The sequence below is a fragment of the Panthera onca genome, chromosome A3 (genome assembly GCF_046562875.1).
Source record: "Panthera onca isolate mPanOnc1 chromosome A3, mPanOnc1 haplotype 2, whole genome shotgun sequence".
NCBI lineage: Eukaryota > Metazoa > Chordata > Mammalia > Carnivora > Felidae > Panthera > Panthera onca.
Window position 1 is genome coordinate 15,999,816 of NC_138341.1, and position 26,623 is coordinate 16,026,438.

At 49.8% G+C, this 26,623-nt stretch overlaps 1 protein-coding gene and 1 long non-coding RNA gene across 2 annotated transcripts in view; one reads left to right on the plus strand and one right to left on the minus strand.

Moving 5' to 3' along the window:
- The first annotated feature begins 15,258 nt into the window (after window positions 1–15,258).
- On the plus strand, window positions 15,259–26,227 carry LOC132689687 (uncharacterized). The gene is made up of 4 exons (XR_009615118.3): window positions 15,259–15,712; window positions 16,548–16,754; window positions 18,206–18,347; window positions 21,865–26,227. It is a non-coding gene; the product is annotated as an uncharacterized LOC132689687 (long non-coding RNA).
- The window catches only part of HS1BP3 (HCLS1 binding protein 3), a 30,939-nt gene continuing 23,653 nt past the window's right edge, over window positions 19,338–26,623 (minus strand). The window contains exons 6-7 of the mRNA XM_060649584.3: window positions 26,221–26,335; window positions 19,338–21,484 (exon numbers count right to left, since the gene is read on the minus strand). Of these exons, the coding sequence (XP_060505567.1) occupies window positions 21,232–21,484; window positions 26,221–26,335 (368 nt within the window). The 3' untranslated portion in view covers window positions 19,338–21,231. The remainder of the gene's footprint in view (window positions 21,485–26,220; window positions 26,336–26,623) is intronic.

Genomic DNA, 26,623 nt, shown 5'->3' on the forward strand with positions numbered 1-26,623 from the left:
GCTGGCACGTCCCACACTCCCCCCCTCCCCCCGGGGCCAGGGAAGTGCTCCTCACGTGGGCAAGGCTCCCAGCCACAGCCAGCCACCTGGATTCATGCCCAGTTGGGGACATGAGCCTGCATCACCCCAATCATCCCGGACACCCAGGTCAAGCAAATGAGTTGTGAGTACTTAAAATCAGATTCGGATACGTTCCAAACTGGGAATCTGTCTCAAGGGACACTACTGGGCTTGCAGACAGAGGCCAAAGGACTTTGAGCCTTCTCTGCAATGTTCTTTTTTTTTTTTGTCCCCAAGGAAAATGTATTCATGGACTACTTGGGTAAAAATAATAATAATAATAAAAGACTTATTTAAAGGCCAGACTTAAAGAATTTACTGTAAAAATATCAGTTGTCTTACAATTGACTCCAAACATGTTCCCTTTCAGAGATGGGGTGGTGGGGAGTAGAGGCTGACTGGTTCAGACAGTGCTCCTGACTTGCTGAATGGTTTGGAATTGGATCTGGCTCCTTGAGCCTCAGTTTCTCCATCTGTACAATGGGGAGGTGGACCCAATATTCTCCGAGGTTCTTCCCTGACATCAGGAAGCTTCACTGTGTGTATAAGGCAGCAAAGGGCTTCACTGTGTGTGTGTCGGGGGGGCCTTCTTGCAGGGGTGACAGTTCACTTCAGATGCAGTGTCCTCTGAGACGCACGCCCTCAGAGACTTGGATGTGGTCCCAGGGCAGTGCATGACAGTGGAGCATGCCTGGGACACTTTGGGCAGGTGAGCTGAGCTGTCTCCCTGGGGAGAGTATGCCAGGCCTCAGAAAGCCCCCCCCCCGCCCCCCCAGGACAGTCAGGACAAACAGTGGCATAGTAACAGGTTTAGTCATGTCCCTCTCTGAGTTTGGGACTGAACAGCCATGACCTGTGTGTGTCATTAAGACAGAGATGGTCTGGTTAGGGACATTGCCCCAGTGACCCTGCCCCCCCGGCACCAATCACTATGACAACAGCTCAATAGGGTCCCAGCGGCCTAAGAATCCTGCTTCCACTGAGAGCGAGGTTGGCTGAGGTCAAAGAGGGATTAATAGAGCCCTGTTCTCATTACACCACAAAGCGCCATTATTACAAGTCGCAGTGGCCCTACCAGGAGATGCATCATGTTTTCAAGTCACAGAGAGCCCAGTCCACCAAAGAGAATGGTTCCAGCATCAGCTTCAAAGTCACCCTGATCCCAGAGGAGGAGGAGGAGGAGGAAAATGAGACATGTTCAAATGTCCAATGGATGGTCACACAAAGCAGGGTAAAGCCAAAGCACAGCACAACTTGGCCTCATTCACACAACGATGTTGATGACATTATTACATTAAAGTCCTCACAATACATAGAAACAAGGTTACAAAATCTGTTGACAAGATGCCATTTTTCTTTCAAAAAATCATATATATACATATACACAGTAAAGATATAGAAGAAAATATTTTAGAATGTACCAGTGATTATCTTTGGAAAGTTGGATTGTGTAATTTTTTTCTTTTGGTTTATCTGCATTTTTTGTAATGAAAATATATTTATTTCTCTTGCATTTCTAAAAACTTTTCTTAAAGTTTGGTACAGAGAATTAGAAGATTGTCATTCTTTCCCTCTGTGAACAAACTGCAGTTAATAAAATGCATGGGAGGACACTGATTCGGAGGGTCACGTTTTCTTATAAAGAATATTTATATTCTAATATTTATAATGTAATATTTTAGTAATTCAAGAAAAGATTTAAAAAAAAATTTTGCATTAACCAGTATATAAGTATATACTGAAAGTATATAAGAAAAATTATTCTAAAGAATCCTGTGTATCCTCATGCCTTCTTACAACAGAATGCAATGGAAAGAATAAATCGGGGGTGCCTGGGTGGCTCAGTCGGTTGGGCGTCCAACTTCGGCTTTGGTCATGGTCTTGTGGTTCCTGAGTTCAAGCCCTGCATATGGGCTCTGTGCTGACAGCTCGGAGCCTGGAGCCTGGTCTGGATTCTGTGTCTCCCTCTCTCTCGCTCTCTCTCTCTCTCTCTCAAAAATAAATAAACATTAAAAAAAAAAAAAGAATTTATCATTAGCTTTATCACTGCGAGGGGTCTGAATTCTACCATATTATGTAATAGGCTGATCTTTAGGACTATTGGATGAGCAGAGGTGTTTGTATCTGCAGTGAATGGTCTCAGATAACCCTACTTATTAAGTATCTAGACTTGCTTTTTGTAATTTTTCAATGTCTCACCCACTGCTGATAAACGTCAGAATGAACATTCTGCTCGTGGCAACTCTTTTCCTGCTCTCTCTCTAATTCGGTGCTTCAAGTCTACTATCATCTTAGGAAAAAATGTAGATACTGTACTTTGTCAAAAGTGTGAGTGAACTAAGGGAACACAGAGAGCTGAGTGAGGCCTCGAAGGGGAGGCTCTGACAAGCTGAGGTGCAGAGTGAGAGGTGTTCGAAAGGAATGGCTTCCGGACGCTGGGGTTAAATCACGTAGCATCATGTAAGTCACCTTAAAGAGTTTGGACTTTATCCTGAGAGCAGTTGGAAGCTATTGAAGAATTTCAAGAAGGGAAGTGAGGTGTTTACGTTGGTGTTTTAAAAAGATTACCACAAGGATGATTTCATGTGTGGAGAAACACGAAGGGAAGGAAATTTGGCTGTGAAAAGATAATTATTGGGACTTTTATGTGTGTGTTCTCTTCTAGCTGATGAGCCCAAACACATTCTCCCTTTAAGAGGGGTCATAGGAGAAGTTTCTTTCTGGCCTCTGTGCCAGGAAAAGCGAGGCATCCCCTAAGCTCTAGATATATTTTTATGCCATTGGCTGTATATCTTATAAATAATTGCATTTTCCTCTTTGCTTTGGCCACCAGGAAGCCCCGTGTATGTAATTCTGCACACTGACTTTACCCTTCTCTCTCTGTCAGATGCAACTTTTGTCTTGCCTAGAATTCTTTATTTATAGTATCCTTACTATTATTTGAATTTCCATAAGTAGCATCAAATGATTTTTGGATCAAAGTATAGTATTAAAAAAATCCTTTAGAAGTCTCAGCATGAAAAAAAAACAAAAAAAGATCAATAGCTTTTGCTATTTGGGTATGGGCAGATTTCACTATGTTAAATACTGCTTTTAAAAATAAGGAAGTCTATGACACCAAAAGCATAGACTACCAAAGAAAAAGTAAATAAATGGGACTTCATGAAAATTTAAAACTTTTGTGCTTCAAAGGACACTAACAAGAGAGTGAAAAGGTAGCCCACAAAAATGGGAAAAAATATTTGCAAATTCTGATGAGGGACTCATATCTAGAGTATATAAAGACCTCTTACAACTCAATTTTAAAAGTCAAACAATCCAATTAAAAAATGGGGAAGGAATCTGAATAGACATTTCTCCAAAGAGAATATACGAATGGCTAATAAGCACATGAAAAGATGCTCTGTATCATCAGTCATCAGGGAAATGCAAATCAAAATCACAATGAGATATCACTTCATAGTCATGAGGACAGCTATAATGAAAAGCACAATGAGATATCACTTCATACTCATGAGGACAGCTATAATGAAAAGACAGATATTAACAAGTGTTGGGGAGGATGTAGAAAAATCCGAGCCTTCATCCAGCACTGCTGGGAATGTAAAGTGTTGCATTTACTTCACAGTCTGGTAGTTCCTCAAAAAGATAACATGGGATCATTGTATAATTCGGCAATTCTACTGTAGGTATATACCCAGGAGAAATGAAAACATGTCTACACAAAAACTTGTATGTGAATATTCATAGAAATGTTATTCATAATAGTCAAAAGGTAGATTCAACTAATAGAATCCAACTAATAAATGGATGAAATACTGATACATGCTACAACATGAAAAGATCTTGAAAATGTTGTGCTAGGTAAGTAGCAAGTAACAAGAAGCCGTATCTTTGATCATTTCACTTACATGAAATGTCCAGAATGGGCAAATATATAGAAGACAGAAAATAGATTGATTGCTTAAAGTTAAGGGGTGTTGGGGAGATTGGTACATGAGAGCTGAAGAAAGTGGGCTTTCTTAGATGATGAATATATATATATATATATATATATATTGGTGATGAAAATGTTCTGAAATTGATTGTGGCAGTGGTTGTGTAGCTCTGTGAATATAATAAGAACCACTGAATTGTACATTTTAAGGGCGAGAATTGTGTAGTATGTGAATTATATCTCAACAAAGCTTGTTTAAAAAAACCTGGGAAGTCGCCATGCTTGGCCCGCTCGGTATACTTGGCAAGCCAGGTCTACATAGCAGCAGAGGTGGGTTTCAACTCCAGCTCAGCCACTTCCCAGCTGGGTAACCTTCTCCCATAAGGAACTTCACCTCCCTAAAAGGGAGACAGTGTTATTTGATGCAGGAACTAAGAGTGCTAGCACTCAGTAGGGACAGAGTAAGCTGCTCTCCAGAGGGCCCTCCAAAGCACCGCCCCCCCCCCCCAAATGATTGGAACTCACAGATTCTCCTTATGGGAATTGACTGTCACTGGCCTTGTTCATATTTAAATATTTAAATAACAATCCATCAGACTTTATGCGTCTGAAAAACTCAGAGAAGGTGCTGGAAGGCAGGTGTGTGGCTGAGGCCACCTTTTCCATCCATCCCTGTTTCCCAGGAAGCCTGGTCCAGGGTGGGACTGGGATGGTCTGAGGTATGGCTGTCTGCCCTTCAGTGGTCGTTCAATCGCTTGACCCTTCGCTGAGGAATGAAGAGCTTTTCAGTCTACACCCTGTGTCTCTCAGGCCCTATATAAGCTGCCCTACTTTTTTTTTTTTTTAAGTTTTCTTGTTTATTTATTTAGAAGGAGGGGCAGAGAGAGAGGGAGGGAGGGAGAGAGAGAGACTCTCAAGCAGGCTCTACACTGTCAGCGCCCAGCCCAATGCAGGGCTCAAACCCACGAACCATGGAAGAGCCTGGCTGGGCCTAGAGTTCTGAGTCATAAAATTACAGAAAGTCAGTGGGAGGTCCCCTGGGGTTCCGGATGGGGAGACTGAGGCACAGAGATGGGCAGGCCCAGCCACAGTGGCCTCCCCAGCTCAGTTCTCTGGAGGACTCAGATGTATTCAGTGACCTCCTCTATGTGCTACACTTGGCTTACAGTTCCAGTGCATTCCTGCACTTAATCCCATCAAACGTATGAGATAGATGTTATTTCCTCTTCTACAGACCGGAGTACAGAGACTTGCCCAAGGTCACTCAGAGAGTAAGCAAGCTCCGATTCAAACCCTGCCAGTCTGATGCCAAAGCCCATGCTCTTTCTCCTGGACTGGTCCCCCAGTTTCTCCATTTCCGAGGTCAAGCAGGTCACAGGGGAGAGGGTTCTCCACCGCCCCAGCTGCAAGAGGACTCCGCTCCAGACTCAGGATTTCCAGAGTTTGCTTCGGCCTCCTCTGGTTGTGCTGCTACCCTCCCATCTTCCTCCCTCCCCACCTCACTCACTTCTTCCCCCAGCTGCTCCATTCTCCCAGCCCAGGTCTGGCCCTCTCTCAACTTGGGAGCCTCGGTTTAAACTCCCATGGGAGAGAGGGGAAAGCATTATAGACATCCCAGTTCTAAGCTTGAGTCGATCTCTCAGGATGCCTTTTGTTGCCAAGAAAAATGAAACAGATGTCTGGCAATAACTTCACAAGTTTCCTGCCAAACCAGAGGAGAGCTTGTCTTTGGTTTAGAAGCAGCCAAGAAAGACAAGCCCCAGCCCGTATCATTCCCAGGAAACATGCAAACACACACGAGCTTCTCAAACCTGGGAGGCCTGCACTCCAGCAGACTCTCTGGGCAGGATTTCAACATCAGCTGTAGAAACACGCTGCCCCCTTCCTCCACCTGCCTCGTGCCTTCCATCCTCCACGGCCCCCCAGATTTTCCCTGCCACCACCCTGTTCCCCATTATCTAGTGACTCTGTGGCCTCCTGGCCTGGCAGGCAAGGCTGGCTTCCTGCTGGGCTTGTTTCCCAGCATGCTCTAGGTACCTCTTTGTGTGTGTGGTAAAATACACTAAACGTAAAATTGACCATTTTAACCATTTTAAAGTATACAACCCAATGATTTAGTACACTTACAATGTTGCATGCTCATTGCGACTATCTACCTCTGAACATTTCATCACCCCGAAACGAAAGCCCATAGCTAGCCACTCCCCATTTCCCCAGCCCCCAGCCCCCAGCCCCTGGCAACCACTACTCTGCTTTCTGTCTCTATGAATTTCCTATTCTGGACATTTCATATAAACGGCATCATGTTTGGTTTCTTTTGCTTGGCTTAATGTTTTCAAGGTTCATCCACATTGGAGCGCAGATCAGGACTTCATGTGGGGATACTTTCTGGCTGAATGATATTCCGCTGAGTGGATATACCACGTTTTGTTCATGCATTCATCAGTTGATGGACATTCACTGGTTTCTGTCTGTGAGCTATTTTATGAATGGTGTTACCACGATATTCTTGTGCAAGTTTTGTGTGAACACCTGTTTTGAATTCTTTGGGGCATTTACCTACAAGTGGAATTGCTGGATCGTATGATAATTTTTTAACTTTTGGAGGAACCACCAATTTTTTTTCCTCAGCAGCTGTACCATTTTACATTCTCAGCAGCAGAGTGAGAGTTCCAATTTCTCCATATCTTTACAAACACTTGCTATTTTTCTGGTTTTTTAAAAAATTAAAGCCATCCCAGTGAGTGTGAAGTGGCAGCTCATTGTGGTACAGATTTGCATTTTCCTGATGACTACTGGTGTTGAGCATATTTTCATGTTCCAGTTGGCCATTTGTATATCTTCTCTGGAGAAATACCTGGTAAAGTTCTCTGGCCATATTTAAATTATTTGTTTTGGGGCCCCTGGGTGGCTCAGTTGGTTAAGTGTCCGACTTCAGCTCAGGTCATGATCTCACAGTTTGTGAGTTCAAGCCCCACATCGGGATCTGTGCTGACAGCTCAGAGCCCAGAGCCCACTTAGAGTTCTGTATCTCCCTCTCTCTCTGGCTCTCCCCTGCCCCTGCTCACACTGTCTCTGTCTCTCTCTTCTCTCTCTGTCTCTCTCTGTCTCTCTCCCAGAAATAAACATTAAAAAAAAAAAACAATTTAAATTATTTGTTTTATTTTACTGTTGAGTTGTAAGAGCTCATTATGCATTCTGGGTACTAGCCCGTTATTGGATACATGGTTTGCAAATACTTTCTCCCATTTTCTGAGTTGACGTTCCACTCTCTTGATGGTGTCCTTTGAAGCACAAATGCCTTCAGTTTTGATGAAATTCAATTTATTTTTTTCTTTTGCTACTTGTGCTTTTGGGGGCACATCTAAGAATGCGTTGCCAAATACAAGGTCATGAAAATCTACCCCTATGTTTTTTTTCTAAGGGTTTTATATATTTAGCTTCTATATTTATTTAGGTCTTTGATCCCTTTTGAGATGATTTGGGTACATGATGTGAGGTAGGGCCAATTGCATTCATTTGCGTATGTATAACCCCTTTGACACCATTTGTTGAAGAGACTATTCTTTCTGCATTGAATGCTCCTGGCACCTATGTCAAAATCAATTGACCATAGATGTATTGGTTTATTTCTGGTTTCTCAGTCCATTCCATTGGTCTATATATGTCTATCCTTGCATTATCACCACACTATTTTGATAACTGTAGCTTTGTAGAAAGTTTTTAAATCAAGAAGTGTGAGTCCTCCAATGTTGTTTTCTTTTGCAAAATTGTTTTAGCTTTTCAGGGTTCTTTGCAATTTGATGTGAATTTTATGGTTAGCATTTTCATTTCTGTAAAAAAGACCATTGAGATTTTGATAAGAATTGTACTGAATCAGTTGATCAATTTGGGAAATATTGCCATCTTAATAATGGTAAATCTTCTGGTACATAAATATGGGATTTTTTCCATTTATTATTTTCCTCTTTTTTTTTTGTCTCTTTCAGCAATGTTTTATAATTTGCAGTGTACAAGTCTTTCACTTCCTTGGTTTAGTTCATTCCTAGGTATTTAATTGTTTTTGATGGCATTATTTATGGAATTCTTTTTAATTCCCTTTTTTAGACAGTGTATAGAAATAAAATTGATTTTATGTGTTAATCTTGTATCCTTCAACTTTGCTGAATTCATCTATTAGTTGTAATAGTTTTTTTGTGTGTGTGAATTCTTGAGGATTTCTTACATGTAAGATCATGTCATCTACAAATAGACAGTTTTACTGCTTTTTTTCCAGCATGGATGCCCTTTATTTCTTTTTCTTGCCTAATTGCTCTGGCTACAACTTCCAATACAAGTCTGAATAGAAGTAGTAAAAGCAGGTGCCCTGTCTTGCTCCTGATCTCAGGGAAATGCTCTTGATTCTTGTTGGCTTATCTCCCCACTCTCTCCAGGGTGTCTGGCTTCCTACCCTTGCTGGCTCTGCTGCCCCAAGGAAAACCACTATCCAGCCTTTGCCATATCCTCCAGTCCCCACCTCTGCCCTCTGTCTCTCTGTTGAGTTCCCTGTCCTTCATACTAAGTTTTTGGAGGAGTTCCCTGTGCCTCAGTCGTGTGGCCCCCACTAGTCAGGTAGCATCTCCCTGGCCCTCTCCCTCAGTTCTGAACATGAAGGGGACAGGGACAAACCTCGTAAACACTGAGGTTTGGAAAAAAAACACCTGTTTTTCAGGACCCTGAGGGGTCAGGCTTGCTGCAAAAACTATGTTTGGGCCTGCTGGGCCAGAGGAAAAACAAATCACCAATTCTTGCTGGTCTGATTGGCAGGTGCCCAGAGATACCTGGTGGCCATCCATGAGATTCAGGAGTTCTGGGTGCCTGGATCTGTGGCAGCTGGAGCCTGCTGACTTGGCATGGGAACCTCTGTTTGTGGGCAGGAACTTTTGCCCCCTTCCCTCTTAGCTGGAGGGGAATCTTGTAAGTGCCCAGAGTGATGCCCATGCCCCCGAGGCTAGGCACCTCTGTGAAGACAATGGCTTGAGCCACAAAAAAGGTGGGCTTGGAGCTTAAGTCCAGAAACAGAAGCCAGATGCGTCCAGAACCATGCGTTCTTTTGGCTAGTGTGAGGTCATATCCTCCCAGGGGCCCTCAGCACCCCTCTGAGACTGCCAGAGTCTGCTGGGGACCCTCTGCCAAGGCTGGCACCAAACAACTCCCAGGAGAATTGCACAAAACCATCATGACAGTGGTATGCTGGGTCAAGTGGACACAGTAAATAAGAATATAGAATTCTGAGAAACCTAAATTAATAATTTAAAAATTATGTATATTCTACAAGCAGAATGCATATTTTAAAACATCTGTTGAATATTTATAAAATTTGGGTATGTGCTAGGCTATAAAGAAAAACTTTTAAATTACAGAAAGAGAAATCCTACAGATTCCCATTCTCAGACCATAATGCAATAAGACTAGAAATGAATCACAGAGGGATAATAATAATAATAATAGTGATAAAACGTTGGAAGCAAAAGCACAAACATATCAGCAGTATCAGTATTTAGAAGAGCTCTTCACTTTTAAACAGGAAATAGAAACTATGAATTTAGACTTCCAAAAATTAATGAAAATGAGAACATTTTGAAGTCTGTGGGAGGTGACCCAAACTGTGCCAGAGAAAATTCTGTGGCCTTCTGTGTTTTTAAAAGTAACAACGAAAAAGGGAAAGTAAATTAAAAATGTAATTCTAAAAAAAAAAAAAGAACTTAAAAAAAAGGAGAAATGGACACAGTTAAAGTGGAAATTAATGAATTAGATGGAAAAGAAGTAGGGGAGCCTGGTCAGTTGGGCATCAGACCCTTGATTTTGGCTCAGGTCATTGATCCCAGGGTTGTGGTGGGATCGAGCCCCATGTCAGGCTCTGCACTGAGCCTGGACCCTATTTGGGATTCTCTCTCTCTCTCTCTCTCTCTCTGCCCCTCTCCCCACTCCTCTGCTCACACACACACACACACACACACACTCACACACACACACACACACAATGAAAATTAAGTCAAACAGATCTTTAAAACCAAAAACTGGTTCTTTGTAAAGATGTATAGAATAAATTTCTTACAAATATAACCAATTAAGAAAGGAAAATAAAAAAAACCCTAAAAAGAAAATTGCACTATTAACCACCAATATGAAGACAAATTTTAAACTAATAAAATAACATGATATGTATCTGACATCTGGACGATTTTCTAGAAAAATATACATGATCAAAATCAACTTGAAAAGAGTTAGAAAAACATGAGCAAATTCATGTTCGTAGAAGAACCAAAATAATTATGACGAGCTAAGCCCCTCCAGAGAGCAGGCCCAGGACTTTTCACAGGTGAGTGACAGTTGGGGACAAGGGCACACTTTCACCCCTTGAGGAGGGGGAGGGGTGGGCCTGGGGGTTTGCCCAGGTGCTTTGGAGGGCTTGCCCAGGTGCTTTGTCATTTTTATGGTAGGTCTGTCCTGATTTCAGCATGAGCCTGGGGACCCAGTTCTTGGATTGGGGCTCTGAGCTCCTTCCTCTCCTCTCTCTAAACTTGGGACCATTCAGCCTCAGGCTAAGGGCATGTTCCACAAGCTGAGCCCAAAGAAACCAATGCCAAGAGAAAAATTACCTCAGGAACAGGCAAGGGACGCAGCAGGAGCTGCCTCTCACTAATTAGCAATAATAGCACCTCAGGATGACATTAGGGAAAGTGAGGTGACCTGTGTAAACCTCCTTGTATGTAGCCGTGTAGGGCGTCCACCTTTAAGTGACCATGGGACAAAACAAAACAACTCTCTGACCAATGCCTGAAGCAGGATGAGACTCTCCTGGGAGGCAGAGGCCTGGCCCTGACCCCTACCAACACCCTGACCTGCTGCTCTCACAGGGTCTCGTGAGTAGTCTTTGGCTCTCTGCCCCTTGAGAACCACATGACAGGACTTCCTTGATCTTCCAGCAAGCAAAGGTCCATGCACTCTCTGACCCAGAGGGAGAGCTGGTGGAGGCCTTCAGCAGGACTGAGACTCCAAAGCCCACTCCCGGGGTCCAGGTGGACCCCTGAGTCTCCCCCAAGGAAAGCTCATTTTCTTGAAGGTCAATGGAGCCCAAGCCCCTGGAGCTCGATGAGGCCTTTGGGAGAGTCCGTGGCATGGTTTCCTGGTAATGGAGTCCTCCAGCCTCATCCCATGAGAAGTAGGAAGACCTGGCTGTGCAGCTCCATGGATTTGCTCAGGGGATCTTACCCACCTCTGAAAGGCACTGCACCATCTTGCAATAAATCCTCTCCATCTGCCCGTCCAGGACAACTACAGGGAGGAGGAAGGAAAGATGGAAATCATACAGAAGAGAGATAAGCTTTCAGGGAACCAAGGCCAGTCAGTGCTTCCAGGCTGACGGGATTTTGACCCCTCATACCCCCCAGGGAAATCTGGGGCGGGTCTCTCCCTTCACAGGAGGCTTCCAGCTCCTTCCCTGCGATTTGCCCATCTGCTGGACCAGGAACCCCTCCCACCATCAACCAAACGTTTGTGAGCTTCAGCTGGAACCCAGGGCTCCCTGGAGGCTATAGGCGACGTCATTGAAGGTGGGGCATGGTCTGGGGTGGCAGGAGTAGGAGACATCTTCTTGGTCAGAAGCCTCAACTTGTGGTTCTTCTTTTTTTTTAAAAAAAAATAGACTTTATATTTTAGAGCAATTTTTAGTTCACAGCAAAATTAAATAGGGAGTATAGAGAGTTCCCATATACCCCCCTGCCTGCACACATCTCTCCCACTATTAACATCCCCCACCAGAGTGGTGCATTTGTTATAAATGATGAACCTGCACAGATACATCACATCATCAAAGCCCATGGTTTACATTAGGGCTCACTCTTGGTGTTGTACATCCTATGTGTTTGGACATATAGTGACAAGTATCCATCATTATAGTATCATACAGAGTAGTCTCACTGCCCTAAACATTCCTTGTGCTCTACCCATTCATCCCTCTGTCCCCTCAGTCCCTGGTAATCATGGATCCTTTTGCTGTCTGCACAATTTTGCCTCTTGCAGCATGGCATATAGTTGGGATCATACAGCACGTGGTCTTTTTTGATTGACTTCTTTCATGTGCGTTTCAGGTTCCTCCGTGTCTTTTCATACCTTAATAATTCATTTCTCTCTTTTTTTTTTATTTCTTTTTCTTTTTTGAGAGTGAGAGAGATACATAGTGTGAGCAGGGAAGGGGCAGAGAGAGAGGGAGACACAGGATCAGAAGCAGGCCCCAGGCTCTGAGCTGTCCTCACAGAGCCCGATGCGGGGCTTGAACCCACAAACTTGTGAGATCATGACCTGAGCTGAAGTCAGATGCTTAACTGACTGAGCCACTCAGGTGGCCCGATAGTTCATTTCTTTTTAGTGCTGAATAATATTCCATTGTCTAGATAGATCACTGTTTATCTATTCGCCTCTTGAAGGATATCTTGGTTATTTCCAAGTTTTGGAAAATAAGAATAAAGCTGCTATAAACATTGGTGTGCAGGTTTTGGTGTGGATATAAATTGTTAACTCATTTGGGTAAATCCCAAGGAACATGATTGCTGGATTAAATGGTAAGACTCTGTTTAGTTTTGTACTATGGTTCCTCTTTCAACAGTTTTATGGAAGTATAATTTACATACAGTAAAAATTCCCCTATTTTAAGTGCGAAGTTTGATGAGTTTTGTTTATAGTCATGCTCAAATTGTAGAATATTTCTGCCACCTCAGAAAGTTTCCTCATGCCCCTTTGCCCAGCCCCAGCCCCAGCCCCAGGCAACCACTGATCTGTTTTCTGTTACTATAGTGTTGCCTTTTCTAGAATTTCATATAAATGGAACCACACAGTATGCAGTTGTGGGGGTCTCATTTTTTTTCACCTAGCCTGTTTCTGAGACATTCACCGTGTCATCGCATCTATCAGTATTTTCCTTTTCTTTGCTGAGCAGTATCACACTGTATGGATGTACTTGTTGGTTTATCTGTTAACCAGCTCATGGATACTTGGGTTCTTTCCTTTGGTTGGGTCTGTTATGAATAATGGCGCTATGAACATTTGCATATATCTTTGTGGTTGTGGCTTCTTTCCAAAGGAGAATGCAGGAACCCCACCCCCAGTCCTGCCCAGAGCAAGCAGGGAAACGAGGAGGTTGGGGGAGGCTCAAGGCATCAAGAGGAAGGGGCATCACCTCCAGGCCCCCTCACAGGCCAGGCGGGCCACAAGCCGCCAGAACTGCCAGAAACCTTTCTCCCCCCGGACTTTCCCTTCCCAGCCCCGCCTAGCCAGTTGCTCTGAACAAAAGGTCAGGGGCCAGGAGGGGGAAGCAATGTGTTTATTTCCTTGTCTCCATGGTGCTGGGAAAGCTGTACTTGGTCTGGGGTGCGGGGTGCACTGGGATGAGCTCCCTGCTGCCACAGCCCTGCAGGTGTTATTAGTAATCCTCATCAGAATGACGTCTTCTCCGGAGGCTCATTTCCAGCATGTTCTATCTATCCTCCCTATGGTCGCCCTCCATGGCTCATCCAGATCTAGGACCCTGGTCACATCCCCAAACCCCCATCCACCAGACCCCTTTGTGGATCTCAGACGACACATGTGCCACATGGACCGTCTCCCACGACCCCCACCCCACGAGACGTGGCAGAGCGGGCTGCCCACGTGGCAGAGGGGCAGACTGCGGCTCAGATAAGCCCAGAGGCTGGCATAAAACGACACAGCCTCTCACCTACAGCTGCCTTCATACAGCAAGCCCCATGACTCCCCCTTCTCCAAAGGTCTGGCTCTCACTCTCAGAGGAAGAGAAGGAGCACTTGAACCCCAGAATTGCTTGTTCTGCAATAAACAACTGAGTAACAGTGCTCAGAATTTTAAAGATTCACATAGAATGTGTACTAGGCATCAGACATTGATCAAAGAACTTTACAAACAGTAACTCATCTTCTTATAACTACCCTAATGAAGCAGGTGCGATTATTATCCCCATTTTACAGGTGAGGAAACCAAGGCCCAGAGAGAGTAGGTAACTGGCCCAGAGCCACACAGCCAGCAGGCAGGAGAGCAAAGAGCTGACCCATACTTTCAGCCACTGCACTCTGCTGCCCGTGGGGTGGTTTGCTTGTTTCATGTGCCAGTCATTAATTTCTAAAACCGTTTTATTGAGGTATAATTTAATTTAAAATTCATCCTTTTTATGTGTGCAATAAAATAATTTCAGTGGATTTATAGACCTGTGCAATCATTACAGCAAACCAATTTTAAAACATTTCCATCACCCCCCCAAAAGATCCTTTGTGTCTGTTTGCAGTCACTGTTTGTTTTGACCTCCAGCCTGAGGCAAATACTTATCTACTTTCTGTCTCTGAGGATTTGTCTCTTCTGGAAATTTCATAGAAATAGAATCATACACTCTGTGATCTTTAAAAAAATTTTTTTTAATGTTTATTTATTTTTGAGAGAGAGAGTACAAGCAAGGCAAGGGCAGAGAGGGGGAGACACAGGATCTAAAGCAGGCTCCAGGCTCTGAAGTGTCAGCACAGAGTCCCATGCGGGGCTCGAACCCACAAACCTTGAGATCATGACTTGAGCCGAAGTTGGACACTTAACCCACTGCCCACTCTGTGTCTTTTTGACCCTGGCAACTTTCACTCAGCCTGATGTTTTTGAGATTGAGTCACATTGTAACAGGTGTCAGCACTTTGTTTTTTACCGCTGGGTAATGCTCCATTGCGTGTCTACCCCACGCAGACACACACGTTTTGCTTGTCCATTGGCAAGCTCATGGACTTGTTGGTTGTTTCCACTGTTTGTGATGAATCAAGCTGCTGTTGTATACAAGTCTTTGTGGGGCCATAGATTTCCCTTTCCCTTTGGGTATATGCATGGAAGTAGAATTGTTAGATCATTGTGGTAAATTCATGGTCAACTTTGAAAAACCTACCAAACTTTCACCAAGGTGCTGCAGAATTTTCCATTCCCATGCTGGTGGATTTTACAGTCTGCGAGGTCGGGGTTCCAATCCCAGGGCCACCCATAAAACCCAACGAGCCTGATGAGAATCCCAGACCACCAGGCAGTAAAATGAGGCCCCCGGGCCACCAGTGGCTCAAGCAGAGCCTGTCTGCTGCTCCTGATGGTTGGAGAGACCATGGGGGCCGGGGAGGGGGGGGGGGACCATCAGGAGGACAAGAAGTCAGCTGCTCTGCCATCTACTCTGAAAGAATCACCTACTGGGACCCACAGCACTTGCTGGGGGAAATCAGCAAAGTGGCTATTAAACCAAAAGGAAAAGCAGAAACGCACACATGGGGAAGTTGAGAGAGGTCTCACAAAGGAAGAAAACCAACTGAAGAAAGCCCCCCCGGGCACCCAGGGAGTCAGCCAGCAGCTCTCACGCTCTGGAGGCCGGTCCCCCCCACCCCCACCCACCGTCAGCTTTGTCAGAGCCCTTTCCAGCTTCCTCAGAGGCCCTGTGAGAAGACGAAGGGGTGACGGCAGGAGGGCAGCCCGGCAGCCAGCTGCCTGGGAGAGCGTCTGGGCGTCCAGAGCCAGGGTGCTGAGCAGGAAGTGCCGTGGCCCCTCCAGGCCACCCTCTAGGAAGGGGATGCAGCCCGCTGTTCCCCAGAACTGCTCTGAGCACCGCTGACTCTCCATTTTGTGCCACAGCTTGCTCCAGACAGTCATCTTTTAGTAAGTTTTGAAGTTTTCCTATTTAATAATGACATGCAACTTTTGATCAGGAAGTTTGGGTGTTTCAGGTGGCAGCTGCCAATGAGAGTACTCTGCCCCTGGCACGTGGAGCATCCAACAAAGACCCTTCCCTCCCTGCTCCCTCCCTGACAGAGACAGGGAGGAGGTGACAGGGTACTGCTGAAATACCCACAGAGGCCACAGGATGGCACAGAGGCCGTGGCTTGGACAGGACAGGATGGGACAAGACAGGATGGGATGCTGCCTGCCTCACCTTGCCTCCAACACCCAATGGCTTAGAACAGGAAGTAATTTAGACCATTCTGGGCCTGCCACTGCCTTGGGGAAGGGGAGGCACGATGGCCCACAGGTGGGGGGGTGGGGGGTGGGGCAGGGTCAGGCCACACCTTGGCCATGTGGGGAAGGACCTAGAGTTCCACATGTCACATCCCCGGTGTGTCCTGCTCCCACCTCTGGTTACAAGCGATGTACAAAGGCTGGGATGATTAGCGGCATGTTGATTCCAGCGTCTCCCAAACCTTCCATGGTAAGTATCAAATGGCACCCAACAGGCCCTCAGAGAAGGTCTTTGCCTGGCCCCAAAGATGCAGAAATCATCGCTCTGCTATCGAGTAAGTCAGCCTGCTTTGAAGGTCCCAGTCCCTTAGTGACTGTACTGGGCAGAACATCATCCTCCCCAAATTCACATCCACCTGGAAGCCATGAACCACACCTTATTTGGAAACCAGGTCTTTGCAGATGTCATTAAGGTAACATGAGATCATACTGGGTTTTCTATACTGGGTCCTAATCCAGTGACTGGTGTCCTTACAAGACACAGACACAGAGAAGACACAGAAGAGATGGCCACATGAAGACAGAGTTGGGAGGGATGCAGCGACAAGCCAAGAACTGCAAGGAGTGCCAGCAACCACCAGAATCTGGAAGCAGCAGGGAAGGATTCTCCCCTAGAGACTTCGGAGAGAGTGTGGCCCTGTCAACACCTTGATTTCGGATTTCCGGCCTCCAGAACTGGGAAAGAGTAAGGTCCTGTTGTTCAGAGCCGCTCAATTTGTGATACTTTCTTACAACAGCCGGGAGAGCTGGGCTCAGGTTGAGAGCCGGGCTCAGGTTACACCAATGCTCCCGGCTGGCAGGTGTCAGAGAGGACAGGAGATGGGGAGGAGCCTGCACAGGATGAGCAAGGGGCCTCTTTCAGCTGAGTCTGCTGTTTGGGCAGGTGGCCCAAAGAACAGAACCGAGAGTCAGGGCTCAGCATGGCTCGTGGCAGATCCAGCTTTACCAGCTCATGTTTTTTCATCTTTGCGTCCTCCGTCGTGCCTGGGAAAGGTACTGTACCCCGGAGGTGCTCAGGCAATGTTCGTGGGGCCTCTCGATCCCTGCGTCCCCTGAGCACCAGGCTGTGCCTCCTGCTTAGCCCTGGCCTCCCTCTCCTCACTGATTGATGGCCTGATTGGCCAGTTGGGCTGGAGGGAGCTAACTCAGCTTTACTAAAAAACCAATTTAGAGGCTGCTATTTGCTGAGTTGTCAGAGAGACATCAGTGCCTCTGAAAGTTGTCAGTAGGGATTCCGCTTACTGAGGCCAGGGGCTCGGCCCATAAGCCCCGCTCCAGAAGCTGTGGTTTTATCCTGAATGCCAGCTGAGAAATGAAATCCTTCAGCTGTCTTTGGTGGCCGAGCCATGGAAAACAAGAGCCCGAGGTCAGCCACGAGAGGGATTAACACTGGAACTCCAGGTTATTCTCACTGTGCTGTTTCATTCACCATGTTGTATGGAACACAGCACCTGCCATCTGTGCTCAGTGCCCAGGCTGGGCGCTGGGCACTGCGCGCTGGGCACTGGGCTGAGGGTGCCAGTGCCTCCTGACCACCCATCCAACAGCCTGCCATTTCCCATTAGTGTCCAGCTTGTCCTGGGCAGGGGTCCCTCCGCGATGAGCTAGAGTCTGACCAGCCTATGGAATCTCCTTCAGCATGAAGAGGAAGTCAGTCTACCTGGCCCCTTCACTTGGCACTGTGGGCTACGGGGTGGGAGGGTGTCACACAGCTGAGCTAGACTGAAACCTAGACCCTTCCATGCCCAGAGCCGGATGGCTGATTTCTCTAAGGGTCCTTCATCAGTTATCCCCACCCCGAGGCCTCAGGGCATTGACAAGGAATGGTTTGGAGTGGTCAGAGTTTGCATCCAAAACTGGCCACTGAAAGGTCAGCCATTCAAAAAGCCTCTGAGTGTTGACTGTGCCCGCTCTGGACAGCAAAGACCCAGCAGCACTGGGAGGCACCTGCTGCCTGGCCAGAGCCGCCTTGCCAGGGAGAGCAGCTCCAGTGCCCTTCTCTTTTCCCCAGGATTTGCTCAGCTGGACAGTTGGGGAGCCGGAGAACTGAACATGGTTTTCCACACGAGGCCTCCCTGCAGATTCCAGGGCAGAGACAAACCAAAGCTTAACGCTGGGTGTTTAATCTCCACACAGAGTGTATCAAGTGCCATCAAGGTGGCAGCTGAGCATTAAGGCCAGAGGGCCCCAAAGAGAGGCTGGACTTGTGTTGTCTTGATGCATCCAGTATGAGGACTTGAGCTGCAGGCAGCCCCCCCACCGTGCACGTGGAGGCCAGGTGAGTTCTAGACAGTTGCAGGGACGTGATCACGGGACACCAGAGCTCAGAAGGTGGGCACTTTCCAGTCAGCCCCATTGTATGGCCTGGCTGGGACAGGAGCTAGAATGGGGACTTTCCAGAAGAACTGAGCTCCTGGCTTCCTGAGAGGAACAATGCAGGAAGGGAGCGGGGCCCTTGCCACAGACAGCACATCCTGTCTGCAAGGCTCACAGGGGCTTCCTAACAAAGGCTGCTGCCCCAAACTTGACTTCTCGGTTTTCTCTGTACAGTGAGCTCTCGGCTGCAGGCTCTTGGCTGTGGGCTCCTTCTCAGAAGAGCCCAACTGTTTATTCCTGGGAGCCAAGACCCCAATTCAAGCTTGGCTATGAGATCCAAAACCAAGCGGTATGGGGAGGCCAATGTTGGCCCACAGGCTGTCCCTGCTTGGGGCCTCCCTGGCTCCTGGGGACCCATATCTAGTTCTCCAGCCACTGTCAGTGTCACAGAGGAGGCTGCCCAGGACCTCTGGGGCCCAGGCACAAAGCAGCACTTCAGAATCTGGGCTCAGGCAGGAGTGTGGGGGCCAGGACAGGCTTGTGTATGGATGGAGGGGTTTATTTGGTAGGGCTGTGTGATATCAGAGAGTAAAGGGCCTAAGACCAGTCCAAGCCTGGGCCAGTCCCCACTCTAAGGAGATAGTAAGTCTGGAGAAGGGAAGGGTCTTCTTTCCAAACTGTTTCAAGAGTCCTGGCTGGCCAGTGACTGACTCAATGACCCCTACAGGGCCTGGGCTTCTAGTCCCTCTGGCTCAGTTTACACAGTGGAATCTTCCCTCTGGCCTCAACTCGCCCTACCAGGCAGCAGCCTGGAGGGCTAAGTGGAGCTGTGGCAGACCCCAGGGTCCTTCAAGGACAGCTTCCCTTGAGCTCACTGTTAATAGATGCCCTCCCCCACATTGTTCCCCCTCAGCCCAGGCACAGAAAAAGACACCAGTAACAAATGTTGGAATGAGTCACTGACATGAACTTTATTGGATTACTGGGTGTCATCAATTCACCAGTAGGTCACAGACCCATGGTGGAGAACCAGCCACAGTTTGAGCATCATTACTGGGGACGTGCACATCTTCATGAGTGTCTAGGCAGCACCAGACACAGTGGACGAACCCACACCACCCATACCACAATGGCAGGTTCCATCTGTGACCCTTTCCAGTGGGCCAGCCCCCAAGGGCTCCAGGCACCTGCCAGCTGAGCCCTCTGCCCCTATGCCACAGCTGGTGGGAGGTGGTGGGTGGGGAGCTGGCATAGGAGAGGGAACAGAGAGGCAGCCCTCACGTCGGCACTCACTCCTTCCGAAGCCTTCCGGGGTGGGGACGTGGAGGTCTGGCAGTGAAAGGGAAGTGCAGCCACCGGGGCCAGCGCCGGGCCCTGGGGAGAGCGGCCTTGGAGGCCGGGTGAGGCCAGAGGAGAAGGCATTCAGCTCTCAGACCTCACAGTCCCGATTTCCTGTCGCTCTGGCCCAGGCTAGGGGATGGCAGTCTTCTCAGACTAGACAGCTGACGAGGGTGCCAGGGTGCATGAGACACAGCACAGGGCAGAGGGAGCGCTCCCCCCTCCCCCTGCCCTGCAGGACCAGGCACAGCGCAGAAGCAGGGTTCTAGAGACTCTGAAGGCGGCAAGAATCCAGCTTGGCCAGGTGGCCTCCCTCAGGGCTGGCTGTTGGCCCTGATCAGGAAAGCGTCTGGGGGCCTAGCCCCAAACCCCCTTCCAATGTCTCTGTCAAGCAGGAAAAGCCAAGGGACAACAGTGGTTGTGTTTCATTAAAAACTGTGTTTCGTTAAAAACTAGTTCTGGACACAAAGAATATATCAAAAAAGAGATTCTTTGCTCTATTAAAGATCATTCACTGAGAATTTCCTGAGCGCTGTGCCATGCGCAGACCCGCGTGCCGGGGTGTGGGGCATCCAGAAGAAGTCTAAGGCACTGGCCCTGCTCCGGCACAGGGCTCCTTCTCCCTGGAAAGGCGGCCCCGACTGCTGAAAGGCCAGTGAGCATGTCCAGATCTGGGGGACAGGGGAGGCCTGGCCGCATGTGCCACTGGACAGAGTGCTCGAAGTGGCAGCCAAGAGCGTCCTGCCGAGGCCCACTGGGAGTAGAACACCCCAGCTCCAGGCCCAGGCAGAGCGCTAGAGGATGCTATGACCATTCTGCTCAGAGCTGCAAAGCTGAATACTGGCCATGGGGCCAGAGGCCCCAAAAGGCCAATGTGTGGCCAGGCCTTCCCTGGGAAAGGAGGAGGGAGGGAGACCAGCGGCTTGTCAGGCTTGAGAGGCAGGGCTGGGCTTCAGGTCTCCCTCAAGTTGGAAACATGGGAAGTTTCCATGCTGCGTATTAGCACCTGGTGACCAGAGCCAGCCCAGGGTTGGGGACACCCTGCCCAACCAAGAGCTCTCCCAGGCACCCACTCAGCACCCATCCCCTGGGGACCTTCTCAGAGCCTACAGGTCCCCAGGAGCCATACATCCCAGGGACTCCACCCCCTCCCCCCAGGCTGGGCAGACCCTCCCTACTATGCAGTGGATACAGTTTCCTGGAGCCCCTCTGGTCACCCTTTATTCTGGGGGCTGAGCTGGTTAGCTCTCCCTCCACAGCCACATGGCTGAGACAATTTGGGCTCCAATTCCTATGGTGACCTCTCTCTCTGTGCCCCACAGGGTTCTCTGACACTCCAGACAAAACAAAAAAGGAACAAGGTAGTAGTACAGGGGTCCTGTGACCTGGGCGGCCACCCCCCTCCCTTGGGAATACAGGTCCCACCCCAGCAGGGCATGTGCCCACCTCACCACATCCCTGCAGGGGAGAGGCTCTGACAGCCCAGGGCCAGCACAGGGGTGGGAGGGTCAGAAGAGGCTGGGGGTGGCCTGGCCAGGTGCATCATGGTCCCGGATATACTGCAAGATGTCCATCTCGTCCATGGCTTGAATCTGCTGCTGCTGCTTCCGCTGCTCCGCCACAGCCTCAGGCAGGCCCGCTTTGGGGGGCACAGCTGGCTTTCTGGGTAGCGCTGGCTTAGCTGCCACTGGTGGTCTGGGCTTAGGCTGGGGCTTGGGCTCGGCCCCCAGGTTCAGAATCTGGTCCAAGTCTTCTTCAACTCTAGGGAACCAGAGGGGAAAGCCCTGAATAGAATCTCCCGCAAAGGGAGCAAGGCCCAAGGCACCCCTGGGGACTGTGCCCAGGCCCCGCCCCAACCTGGCCTTCCCCCATCCTGCCCCCGGGGAGGACTGAGGGGAGGCTTCTCCTTCCCTGCAGCCGCACAACACAGCCGGAGCACAGCCAGCCGCCTCTGGGCCTCTGGGCCTCCTTGGCGGCCTCTGGGCCTCCTTTTCAGGTGGTCCCACTCTAGACGATGGCCCTGTAGGTGGCTTGTCCTTCAACCTCTCAAGAAATAATAGCAACAGCTGCCAGATACAGAGTGCCTGCTCTGTGCCAGGCACTTTGGACATATTATCTTGTTTTATCCCCAAACCCTTTAGGGGCACGGCTGATCTCCACCCAGCAGATGTGGATGTTCAAGCCCCAGGAGGCCAAGCTACCCGCCTGAGATGACAGCGTGTGACAGTGCCTGAGTCAGAACCAAGGCATCAGACTTCAGAAGCTGAGCCCTTATCTAGGCCAAGTTCAGCCAGAGAAAGAATAAATAAGGGGCTCTGACCACTGTGGGGTGGGGCTGCCCATCCATGGTGCCCACTGAGGGCCACACGGGTGCCAGATAGCCTACTGAGGGTTAGAGCCACCATGGCCCAGGACCTGACAGCCATCGCTGGGTGGGACTAAAGCCCACAGCAGTGTGATGGTCACACAGGACCAGCCCCAGGTACCAGATGGCAGTTAAGAAAAGTGCGCCACAACCTGGTTCTGCCCTCTTTGCCTGAGGGAGCTCCTGCTACCAGCTCCTGGTGGAGGAACTCACTTTCTGGAGACCAGATGCACAATGCAAGACCCATTCAATCCATCCACTACCCACCCACCCATCCAATCAACATTGTGCTGAATACCTACTGCGGCCAGGCATTTCCACATTCGTTAACTCACTGAATAATCACAAGACACTGTTTGGTAGCAGGTATTAGCCCCATTTTCCAGATATGAAAGCTGAAGTACAGAGATAAAGGGCTTTGCTTGGGGCCCATGGCCAGCTTGTGAAGGAACAAGACTTGGCCTGGGGATGGGTGGGTCTCTTGGGTGTGTCTGCCCTCCTGGGACACCAATGCAATGAAGCCCTCCCAGGTTGGGGTTTCTCCAGGGTGGAGGATCCCTCCTTACACTGAGGCCACAGGCCCCCAAGGCCTTTCAGGTGACACTTGCTGGATCTTTTGCCTCTAAGGACCTGACCCAGACCCCTCTTGCCTCCTCAGGGAGTCCTCTTTTCCCTTGGGACTCTGTGATAACCTCCACACATCTGTGTCCCCTCGGAATTCTCCCTGGGTCAGGCTCCAGGACACTTGGCTGTCCACTTTTCTGTCCCTTGACAGATGACAGTCCCATCTGGGACACGGTGATTCAGAGAAGACCCAAAGCAAGAAGAACTGCAAGGCAAGTGACTGACAGGTCTCCTCCCCTCCCTGGGCCTCATTTCCCAATTGGTGAGGGGCTGGATGAGGTCATTTCAGGGACGCTCTCGCTTCCACAAGACGCTAAGAATGCCCTGACCAGTGCTTTCATACTCTCCTTTTGGCCGGGTAGAGGGAGGACAGCACACTGTCGTCCCGTTCCCAGGGGCACAGCAGCCTCTAGCCTGCCCTCTGGGGGAAGCTGTGCACTGTTCAGTCAGATCTGGAACCACAGCAGGAGACCCGGGTTTGGGGAGGGGGGAGGGTCTGGTAACACTGTCCTGGGGGCTTTCACGGAGTTACATGGAAAATTCCCATTGAAATCCAAGGGCCGATGTTTGAATTCCTAAATGAGGGTTCCTGGCCCTTTACATGCTTCTTCAGCCACCGACCAGCAGAAATATCCAGACAGGTGCAGCCCACACCTGGGCCAAGCGTCTCAGGATATCTCAACAGGCCTCATTCGGCCAGGCCGGGGTCAGGGAGGGAGGGCATAGGTGTAGGAGGCAGAAGGCCCAGGTTGGGGTGGGGGGCTTGCATAGGCCACTTGGCTTCTCCATGTTTCGATGTCCTCATCTGTAGGATGGTGATGGTGGCACCACCCAGCAGGGCTGCAGAGCCACTGTGTACCCAGAAGCACAGCACTGCGCCCACAGCACAGTCCCATCCTGCTCCTGCTACTCCTTCATCAGGGGCCTCAGGTCCGCTTCATCACCTCCACTTCCCTGGTCCTCAGTCTCCCCATCTGTAAATGGGATCCGGCTCAGACATCAGCAGGGCTACGAAGAGGCCTGTCTGAGCGTGGAGCGCCCGGCACAACCGTCCCCTGGAGGGGGTGCCTGCCAAGTACCAGCTGCCAAAGGAGCTCTGGGTCACCCTGCCTGCTTCCTGGGTCAGCCTCCCATGGTGGGGGACACACCCCGAAGGGAGAATTCAGAGCTTCTGTGGATGGCAGACAAGTTGAGCAAAAGGTGTCCTCCCAGCCCAGACCCGGAGGGACCAGCCCAAGCCAGGCCTTCAAAGAGAGGCAGCTGTCCCGGGTTTGAGGTGATGCCAAGAAGTGTAACCCAAGGCAGGCAGCTCCTGACAAACTCAGCTCACACGTGCCCCGGCTCCCTGCAGGCAGCACCCTCCTGGGGCAGGTGCCGGTTCTTCCCGCATCTTCCACAGGAGGCTGGAGCCCAGGAAAAGCTCAGAGGGACTGAATTATCCATACCCTCGGAACCGATCAGAAGCTGCTCTGAGGTGGCAGTCACATTCGGATGACAGGTGGCTGCAGGGGCACCCCTTTCCTCGTGGGCTCCCTGAGTCACGGCTAGAAATAGGTTCCACTAAGGCACGGTCCAGCTTTCTTCTCTTCCAGGCCCTGCTAGTGCAAGGTCAACCACGGAGAGGCTGTGGGGAGTTCTGAAGACCCCAGTCCCACCTCTCCTCCCCAGGCCCCTGCAGAGGACAGGCCTCGGTTAAAGACCACACCTGGAAGGCTCCCACTGGTGTGGCTGCACAGCAAGAGGGAACTGGGGGCTTATCCGCATCTTGTCGGGCACGCCACTCCGTGACACTTCATGCTAGCTGACGGCCGTGACAGAATGAATGGATGGGTGACACCATCAGTGAATGAATGAGGTTTAAGAAGTTTGCTATCAGGAACCCCGATCACTGCCTGGATAGTCACGGAGCCAGCACAAAGCAGAAGAAAACATGGCTCCCGCTCTCAAAAAGTGAGTTCTCTGTCACCAGACGTCTGGCAGAGTGAAGGCAGGGCTGCAGGACTCACGTTCTCTAAAGCAGTGGCTCCCAGAGTGCTCTGTGGGACACCAAGAGACACCACAGAGGAAAAAGTCCCAGGGACCAACAAGAATGTGAAATGCTACATGGTGTTTCCCACTCATGCCCACAGAGTCCTGCTTAACACTGGTACTGCCCAGCTGTCTGGCCACAGAACTCCTCTGAAGGGAGCACGGAGTTCTGAAGAACATGGGTCGGGAAGTGCTGGTGTCATGGATTTAGAATAGGCTGTGCCAGGAAAGTCACACTGCAATGGCCTCCCTGGGTCACGCGGGGTCCTGGAGATGGCAGAGCCTCCCTGGGCAGGGCACACTCAGCAGGGCCCTGCCACCCTTCCTGGGGCTGACTCTAGTGCTCTGCTTCCTTGTGCCTCAGTTTCTCCTCTGAAGACGTAACGACCCCAGCTTCTCCCAGCCTGTCAGGGTTGTCAGGGGTGAGGACACAGGATGACAGTGAACAGATGCCAGGGGCCATGGGGAGATGTACAGACAAGAGGCCTTCGCTGTGACTCAGGTTTGGTGGGCATTCACGGGGCTAACAGCCGGAGACTGCTAACGAGGGTGCAGATGACAGCCTTCCAGAACCACATGCCCCGGCTCCATGTAACCGTTCTTGGAAAGAGACGGCTCGGCTTCCTGTAAATTGCCGAGCACAGCCGCGTTCTGGGGGGCACAGGTGACCCAACAGAGACGCACAATACCAGGCATGCTCGGAACCCCAGGGAGAGCTGCTGGCCCAGGGTGGGAGGCAGATCTCCAGCCTCTCCTCCAAGTACTTAGAGAGTCCTTGGAAGGAACGGGGAGGACAGGGCATGGGCGGTATGCTGGATTCCGATCCTGCTCTGTCCCTGGGGAGCTGTGGCCTTGGGCCAGTCACCTTTCCCACACTCTATTCTCTAAAATGGAGATAAGAGCACCTATGTCGGGGGCTGGAGGACTGACTGAGGCAGCGTGCAAAGTCCAGCACACTGATGCCTGGCACACACTCTGGAAGGAGGAGCCCCCCATGGAACAGACTAAGCCTCGCTCTTTCTTCGGAGACCTGCTGATGGGACCCTGCTGGGTCCGGCCACTGTCCAGCACATCTGTGCTCCCTCCCTCTGGGAGACCTGCGAGCTACCAAGAGTCCGTTTGACTTGTTCCCAAACCTATTTATGCCAGCTACACTTGCTCTTGCGACTACCTAATTTGATTATTCTTCACATAAACTTTTTAAGTATGAGTGTGAAAAGGAAAAGAAAAAGACTTGCATTCATGAAGTCCTTTCTGGAACTTGCTGAGCTGCCCTGGGCTGCTGACCACCCCCACCCCCTGCCCCAATCCCTGCCACTGCCCCCTGGCCGGCGCCCATTCATAGGCTCCTGCCTCTGATGAGCCAAGACTGCCTTCCTTGGAGGCCGAAGCTGGTGAGATGCTCCCACACTGAGATGGGTCCCTGGCTCTGTCCAGGTACTCTCAGAGCAGGCAGAGCACCACTGGGGGCAGGTGGTACCTGAACAGCTCCGGGTGGGGCGTGGGCCCTCCACTCATATGGGTGGCAGGCAGCAGCAAGGGGTCACCCAGGGGGACAGCGCCGCCGAGATCAGGATCTTCAAACAACTTCAGGGCTGTGGGGAAGGCAGGAGCAGAGTGGTCAGAGGAAGTCCTGGCCCATCCTCAGCTGCCAGAGGGGGACAGGGTGGAGATGGCCTGGCCCAGCCAGGAGACAGTGAGCAAGGGACAAGGCAGAGCACAGAAGAACCAGAGGAATGGGCCCAGGTGGGGGCAGGAAGGGAGCAAGGGACAGGTGCTCAGAGGCTGCCCTACAATTGTCAGGGGATGTCCGGTCTCCCGTGGGAGTCCTGAGGCCAGGACTGTGTCTTTCTCATCCATGTGTTCTCAGGCTCAGCAGAGCC